This window comes from Lathamus discolor, chromosome 13 (genome assembly GCF_037157495.1).
Source record: "Lathamus discolor isolate bLatDis1 chromosome 13, bLatDis1.hap1, whole genome shotgun sequence".
Lineage (NCBI taxonomy): Eukaryota > Metazoa > Chordata > Aves > Psittaciformes > Psittacidae > Lathamus > Lathamus discolor.
In genome coordinates, this window is record NC_088896.1 from 6,520,036 (window position 1) to 6,528,224 (window position 8,189).

Sequence of the window (8,189 nt, forward strand, 5' to 3'; positions counted from 1 at the left end):
GCAGAACTCGCTCCATTTTATTGAGTTCCTGAAGCCAGTGGGGCTTAGGAGCTTCAACAGTCCCCCTAAGAGACCTCTCCTATTTGGGTTTTGATTCAAATGCCCCATGGTGTGTATGGATGTGAGATACCTTGCATGCTTTTCTTACAAGAAAGGTAGGGGGGAGGCTCTTTTCTTGGGGAGGGTCTTTATATTCTCGTGCTTTGTGTCACACAGACACTCAGATACAGGAGTTAGCTGGCTGATCCTACACCTCCAGAGCGCCTCTGATTCGGATTTCCTTAGTAAAAAACCCCACTGCAAGATGAGAAGAGCTAAAATGCTTTAAAGATGAGGCCTGATGTGCTTGTAAGCACTGCCTCCTCTTACAGGCTCATGATTCTTTCCACAAACACCTGAAGCCGATGCAAGCCAAGCTGTGAAACCTGCTGGGTTTTTTCCTGAGCTGAAAGCTGTGTGCTTCCTTCAGGCACCTAAATCAAAGCTGTCAAACCCTGGTAGCTGTAGGACACTGATTGGATCTAAGGAGGAAATTCTTTCCTGTTAGGGTGGTGAGGCACTGGAATGGGTTGCCCAGGGAGGTTGTGAGTGCTCCATCCCTGGCAGTGTTCAAGGCCAGGTTGGATGAAGCCTTGGGTGCCCTGGTTTAGTGTGAGGTGTCCCTGTCCATGGCAGGGGTTGGAACTGGATGATCTTAAGGTCCTTTCCAACCCAAACCATTCTGTGATTCTATTCTATGAATAACTGTAGCCTTTCTTTCCACTTTCCTAAGTCGAGGAGGTGTTTGGGGAGAGTGCATAGGGATCGATGCCTGTTTTTAAAGTGCAATTCTAATGGTAAGATTAACCTTTTAGAAATCCGGGAAAGCTTCATCTATCCACACAAGGACTGCTTTTGTGAAGCTGCTAACTGGAGACGAGTTGCTGACAACTGGAAAGGCAGCAGGATTTCACTACTAGGTAGTTAACGGCCCTCAGGCCATGGCTTCTAAACAGCAGTTATGTCCTCCCCCCCAGAAAGCATCAATGTCTTGATTTTGATTTTATTTGTAAGATTAGCAAATAATGGCAAATATTTCTGCCCCCTAAGGCCTCCTGCAACGCTTTGTGCACATCAGTCTGCACGGGCACTCCTTTCCTGATGTAGCTGGGAAGGAAATACTCATCCTTCTGGGAAGCAGATACCCGTCCTCCTCTGGAGCTCTGCTTCCTTCATCCTTCCTGAAAACATCCTCATGTTTTCCAGTGCATCCTTTCACTGCCCTGCGGCAACAACTTTTGCTGTGTGCCTTCTCCATCGCTGGCACCAGACCCTTAGTGTGAAGGCAAAGGAGAATATAGCGATGCTGCTCTGAGGCGAAAAAAGAAACATGTAGTAGTAGTAAGCAGATAGGTGCTGCTAAGAGATATTTTGCCCTTCCTCTAACTTAGTGTTTTCATGGCACTATCTCAAAGCACTTTACATATGTTACTCAATGGAGATTTGATGTGAAGAACTACATGGGGTGCTAGAAACTGCACATTTGACCTGGAATGGTGAAGCCAGTATCTGAGAGCAGAACTCAGCTGACCAAGGTCCTTGGTTCCTTGGTAGCAGCAGTGGTTTGTGTTATACCTTAGTTACTGGACTGTTCTTATCTCAGCCCGTGGGAGTTAGTCTTTCCATTCTCCTCCCCATCCCTGCAGGAGCTGGGGGAGGAAGAAGGGGGAATGAGCGAGCGGCTGTGTGGTTCTTGGTTTGTGGCTGGGCTTAAACCATGACAATCCTCATTATTATCAGCATCCTCATATTTATTATTGCTTTTATTATCATTATTATTCTCATTACTATCATCATCATCCTCATATTTGTTATTACTTTTATTATCATTAGTCTCATTACTATCATCATCATCATCCTCATATTTACTATTACTTTTATTATCATTATTATTTTCATTACTGTCATCATCATCGTCACCATTATTACAATCATGATTATCATTATTATATTTGTTATCATAATTGTATTTTATTATCATAATATTTGTATCATACTTATTGTTGTTATAATTAATTGTACTTTAGTAGTTATTGTTGTTATTTATTAGTAGTATAATATTGTTATTATTACAATATCGTACTTTATTTTAGTCACTAAACCGCTGTTATCACACCCCGTGGCTTTTCCATCCCTTTGACTCTCCCCATGCAGCCTGGGCTGGGAGCAGGGTGCGTGGTGCTGAGGTACCGGCTGGGTTTGAACCACGACAGGCTGGAGCTGGGGCAGCCGGAGCTCTGCTGGGCTCTGGGTGCAGGAGCACCCAGCAGAGAGGGATCTTCCAGGGCTCCCCAACCAGCCAGCTCGTCTCTGAGTTCTGCTCTTCTGCTCCTCCCTGAGCCTGGCCAGTGAGACGAAGGTGCCGATGAAGCATCTCATCTCCCAGCACTGTCCCTCAGAGCCGGGGCAGTGGGGCAGTGGTCCCATTTAGCTGGGGGAGGCTGCAGGGGGAGGCGGTGTGGGATGGGGATCAGCAGCACTCTGAGCCCTTTGGCCAAACCCCAGTCCCTTCTCCTCCATGCACCTTCTTTGCGTGCCGGTCACAGGTACCGATGGCCACGAGGCATCCTTGGCAGTGTCAGCTCTTGGGAAGTGTGTCCAGAGTGGGGCAGGGTGGGCAGAGCAAAAGGCCCACTCACGGCTGTGGTAAGAGCTATCCCGAGGGAATGTGCAGGGATTAGGAGAGGGAGGCAGGTGCTCAGAGAGGCAGGAGTGCCAATGTGTTGTAAGAGAGGGGAGGTGGTGTTGGCAGGAAGAAGCTCCAGCTGCCTCTGAGCCTTTCAGACCCACCCTGGACCATTCCTGGCCCTCGGACCTCTGCCAAGTCGCTCCTGACCACCCGGGACAGCAGAGCCCTTGGTAGCACGGCTGGCTGCTGCCTCCTCCTGCGTCCACACGGGCCTCCTCTGCACATCCCTGCTTTGTCACACAACTGGTTAGGGCTCTGCGTGTCTCAAGTATGAGGGGGGGCTGTGAGTGCTGTGGGAGCTGGGATTCTTCACATGCCTGATGGGAGAGGATGAAGAGGGGGCCAGACGCTCCCCAGCAGCACCAACCGGCAGTGCAAGAGGTAAAGGGCACAAATTAAACACGTGAAATTCAAGGCAGGAAAGCACTGTCTTAGCGTGAGGCGGGCCAAAGAGTGGACCAGGTTGCCCTGAGAGGCTGTGGAGGCTCCATCCTTAGAGATGCTGAAACCCCAACTAGACTATGTGCTAAGCAAGCAGCTCAAGCTGACCCTGCTGGAGCAGTTGGCTGGCACTGGAGGATCTCTGGAGGTCCCTTCCACCCCCAGTGATTCTGAGACTCTGTGAACAGGTAAGAGTAATATCTCCCATCAAAATCTTACTTCAAATGTTGTGTGACAGAAAGCGCTTTACTTGTATGGTCTTTTTCGATCCTATCGCCTGTTGAGCTTTCCTGAAGGCAAGGTGAACAACATCCACTGCTCTTGCCTTCTCCATCAGGCTGGTCACCTCCCTGTAGAAGGCTACCAGCTTGGTAAGGAAGACTTCTCTCCTTCATAAACCCATGCTTCCGAATTCCAAGCACCTTCCTGTGCTACCTGTTCTTGTAAAACACTTCCAAGCGTTTTGCTCTCTCATCATTGCAGGGATCAAGGAAACAGGGATCTGTGAGTTTATGGATCTATCTCCCTTGTTTCCCTTGCTTCCCTAGGTGCAAACTGAAGAGGTTGAGGTGTGTGCTGAGCCACTTGAAAACCTTGCAAGGTCTCTTCGGCCACTGTCATCTCAAAACAAAGTCTTATCTGGGGCACACACTGAGCTCATCGACGAGGATGGGATTCGAACCCACGCGTGCAGAGCACAATGGATTAGCAGTCCATCGCCTTCACCACTCGGCCACCTCGTCAGTGTCAGTCCTGCTGCTGCTGCTGCTCCGAGCCCTAATGCTGCTCTTACTGCTGCTCCTAATGCTGCTGCTCCTAATGCTGCTGCTACTGATGCTGCTGCTCCTGATGCTGCTGCTACTGATGATGCTGCTACTGATGCTGCTGCTGCTGCTGCTGCTGCTTCAAAAAATGACCATCAAAGGTATTAGCAAGAGCAGTTTATAAATAAGGCATGATAGAACAGAATTTGACGGCAAGGCTCACTCCACCACTTGTTACATAGATGAAGTGTACAGAGGAAAATTGAGGTGAAACCGAGCTAAACGGGATTGATGTAGGGCCTGAAGGCATAAAGATGTAAGGGAGATGCTGCTGCTGAGTCGTGAGGTTCAGAAGAGATCCCCCCTGCCTCCAAAACTCCTGACAGAGCCTGGATGTGGCTGGATCTTGTCTTAGTCTCAGACTTGGTCAGCAGTTTGTGTCTAATGGAATGCATAAAGGAAAATCAAGGTAGAGCCAAGCTAAAGTGATTTGTATCGAGACTGAAGGTGACAAAGGTTAGGGGGACCCTCCCCTTAAGTGACAACATTCCGAACAGACCCCTATTGCTTTCTAAACTCCTAACGGAGCCTGGGAGCGCCTGGCTCCTATCTTAGTCTCAGACCTGGCCAGCGGTGCGTGTAGTGGAAGGTAACCTTGAGAGTTTATGAACTCCGAGGGGTGCCCCACTCAGAGGGAGCGACCTGGTTGCAGCTCACTGCATCCAGGAGAGCCCCAAGTGTCTCTCTCCTGGGACAGTTACTTACAGGGTCGTAAGATGATCGGCTTTAGCCATCAGTTCCATCCTGACCTCGGGTGCGTGTGTGCTCCACAAGTGCTGTTCCGGGTTGTCAGGAAATGCCTGCTCAGCCCAGAAGTGCTCCGGGTACAGCCGGGGCGTTCCCAACCATCCAGATCTCTGAGTGCAGCACTCTGCCAGGCAACAACGGTTCTCGCTACAGCCATGGAGCGCCCAGGCATCCAGCTCGTTGCACTTGTGGAAAGGCAATCTCCATTGCCATGGGATGTCAAGGGCAAAAGAGGAGGCTCTCTCAAGCCTGGAAACCATGGGGAAAGCCATAGTTTTACCGAGGGAGGGCCGGTTCTGGATACTCTGCTGGCTGGGATTGGAGGAGAGGGAAGGAGGAAAGAAAGATGACTCTCTTTGCGGAGCTGATGCCCGATGTCTTTGTTGAGATAATCAAGGGAAAATGGAACAGAGGAGAACTTCAGCAATGCATTTTGGAGGCCGAGTAAAGCTCGGGTAAGAGGTGGCAACTGAGGGGAAAGCAGAGCAAGGGAAGGGAAGACAGAGGTTTCCTGGGCAGAGAGAGAAGGGCAGCGCGGGCCCCTTCCTGCAGGCAGAGCCGCAGGAGCTCGGCTCCCACCAGCCAGGCCGCCTCTTGAGAAGTCCCTCATCCACCCCGGCCCACCAGGACAAAGCAATCCCGGTTGCAAACACGCTCAGGACGGGAAGGGATGATCGCCATGGCTGGCAGCAGGCTCCAGGGCTCCTGCCCTTCCCTGTACCCGTTCCTCCCAGCTCAGAAAGAGCCGGGGGCTCTTGCGGGCAGAGAGGGTTACATCAAGCGTGGGATACCCCGAACTACCCACTCGTGGCCTGTTAACAGGAACTGGTGCCGTGACTTGTGCCGCAGGCAGCTCTCGCTCCTCCACGGCTATTAACAGAGCAAATAACGGCTGGGACGGTCGGTGCTGGCTCCGGGGAGGCACACAAAGGCGGAACACGCTCCGCCAGCGCCGGACGGGGGCAGCGCCCGGGGCCCCGCTGGCACCGTGCGGGGCAAGGACCGCCCCCGGCCCCGGCCCCGGCTCTGCCCCGTTCCCTTCCCGTCCCCACCGAGGGGCGGCCGAGCGCCGGGCCCGCCCCGGGGCGGGGCTGCGGGGCCCATGGCGGCGCGGGGCTGGCGGCGGGCGGCGGCCGTCGCTGCGGCCCGGCCCGGCCCTGGACGGGCACCGGGAGCGGGTCCTGCCTCGGAACCGGTCCCAGCAGCGGCCGCCCCCGCCGCAGCCTCGGTCTACGTGCATGTGAGCGGGGGAGCCGGGACTGCACACGGGGGTTGGGGCGGGGGGGGGACCCCGGGGCTGGCACTTGTGGGTTGGTGCATGTGGGACCCAGGAGCTTGCCCATGTGGGGGTCCACATGGGACTCCAATGCTTGCACGTGTTGGGGGGGTGAAAGTGGGGCCTTGGGGCTTGTATGTATGTGGGTGCACACGTGGGAGGGCGCTCTGTCCTTGTAGGTGTCATGGTGCACACATGGGGCTCCGTCGCCATGGAGTGGTGGCGATGCTGTGTGGGTCCCTGAGCTGTGCACCATGGGGTGGCCCCCATGAGTTGTGTGCTCGAAGTGGGGTGCCCTGGGGTGAGAGTGCGGCCATTGCCCATGGCACCCCACGGCACCCATGCCCGCAGTGGCCCTACTGCCGCAAGCGCTGCTCCTACTGCAGCTTCAACACGTACGTGGTGCCGGCGGTGGATGAGGCGGCCGTGCGCGCCTGCCTGGTGCAGGAGGCACGCACCCTGCTCCGGCTCAGCCAGGTGAAGAGGTGGGTGCATGGGGACAATGGGGGGACACAGCGCCCCTCATTGCCCACCCACAGCCCCCCCCATTATCTGCCCTACAGCATCACCTCTGTGTTCTTCGGTGGCGGCACCCCCAGCCTGGCCAGCCCTGGCACCATCGCAGCGGTGCTGGAGGCTGTGGCAGGGGCTGCCCATCTCCCTGCTGGTGCCGAGGTCACGCTGGAAGCCAACCCCAGCTCCACCACCACACAGCGCCTGGCTGGCTTCAAGGCGGCCGGCGTCAACCGCCTCTCCATCGGCGTACAGGTGAGAGCGGCTCTCCCCATCCCATCCCCTGCAGCCCCACTGTGCTCCCCACTGCACTGTGCTCTCTCTGCAGTCACTGGACGATGCTGAGCTGCGGCTGCTGGGCCGGGAGCACACGGCAGCGGAGGCACAGGCGGCCGTGGAGGCAGCACGGGGGCTCTTCCCCGGCCGGACCTCCATCGACCTGATCTTTGGGCTGCCGCGGCAGAGCCTGGATGCTTGGACCCAGAGGCTGGAGGCAGCGCTGGGGCTCTGCGATGACCACGTCTCCCTGTACCAGCTGACGCTGGAGCGGGGCACAGCGCTGGCAGCACAGGTGTGGGGGGGAGCCCTGCCTGTGCCCCCCCCGGACCTCCTGGCGGACATGTACCAGGCGGCACGCACCGCGCTGGTGGCTGCTGGCTTCCGGCACTACGAGGTCTCCAACTTTGCGAGGAAGGTGGGGTGCCCGCCGCGCTGCCCTCGCCCCCGTGCCGTGCCACCCCTGCAGCAGGCTCAGCCCCATCACCCCATACAACGCTCCCCCACAGGGCGCCCTCAGCACCCACAACCTGTCCTACTGGCGGGCTGAGCAGTACATCGGTGTGGGGCCTGGTAAGCAGGGGTGACTGGGGCCGTACATGGCTGTGTGTGCCTCCCCAAGCTCCACTGCCCCCTCTCTGCCGCTGCAGGGGCGCACGGGCGGTTTGTACCGCGGGGCGAGGGTGGCTGCAGCCGGGAGGCCCGTGTCCAGGTGCTGGAGCCCATTGCCTGGATGCGGGCGGTGCAGAGCCGGGGGCACGGCACCGGGAAGCGGGCGATGCTGAGCCCGCTGGAGCAGTGAGTACAGGACCATGGTGTCCCCCCCCCCATACCCCCCTCATGCTGCGCTCTCTGCATCTCCCCATGTGCCCGCAGGCTGGAGGAGGTGCTCGCCCTGGGGCTGCGGACAGACGAGGGCATCCCCCCCGAGGTGAGTGAGGAGCTGCCCGGGGTGGGGGGCTCCCCGCAGCGCCGGCCCCGGTGCTAACGCCTGCTCCGGGTCGTGCAGCGCTGGGGCCGCTTCTCCCCCGACCTCAGCCTGGAGGCCGTGTTCGGGGCGCCGGGGCAGGCGCTGCAGCAGCAGCAGCAGCAGGGATGGATGGTGCTGGACGGCGGGTGAGCACCGGGGCGGGGGGGGGGGGGGGGGTACCGGCACGGAGGGCGCGGTCCCGGTACCGCGGCTCAACCAACGCTTCCCCGCAGCGGCCTGCGGTGCACGGAGCGGGGCCTGGCCGTGCTGGACTCGCTGCTGCCCGACCTGCTCTGCCAGCTGCAGCGGGGCTGGGGCCCGGCCGCACCGGGACCCGGGCGGAAGGATCCCGGTGCTGTAAGCGGAGGGGCAGGAGCGTAACCGGCGGTGGCTGCCTGCGCCTGCGCAGCGCCC

The 8,189-nt window shown here is 57.4% G+C and overlaps 1 protein-coding gene and 1 non-coding gene across 3 annotated transcripts; one reads left to right on the top strand and one right to left on the bottom strand.

Annotated features, from left to right (window-relative positions):
• Window positions 1-3,830: 3,830 nt before the first annotated feature.
• TRNAS-GCU (transfer RNA serine (anticodon GCU)) lies at window positions 3,831-3,912 on the bottom strand. Its single transcript has one exon. It is a non-coding gene; the product is annotated as a tRNA-Ser (tRNA).
• A 1,927-nt stretch (window positions 3,913-5,839) lies between these two features.
• RSAD1 (radical S-adenosyl methionine domain containing 1) lies at window positions 5,840-8,156 on the top strand. Of its 2 annotated transcripts, XM_065693894.1 has the most exons (9): window positions 5,840-5,980; window positions 6,368-6,501; window positions 6,580-6,784; window positions 6,858-7,223; window positions 7,315-7,378; window positions 7,456-7,603; window positions 7,682-7,736; window positions 7,815-7,921; window positions 8,009-8,156. In XM_065693894.1, the coding sequence occupies exons 1-9, from the start codon at window positions 5,843-5,845 to the stop codon at window positions 8,154-8,156; spliced, it is 1,365 nt and encodes a 454-aa protein (XP_065549966.1). In that variant the 5' UTR covers window positions 5,840-5,842. The 2 variants fall into 2 exon arrangements, with proteins under 2 accessions (XP_065549966.1, XP_065549965.1); XM_065693893.1 differs by lacking the exon at window positions 5,840-5,980 and having other exon boundaries at window positions 6,022-6,501; window positions 6,556-6,784.
• Window positions 8,157-8,189: the final 33 nt, after the last annotated feature.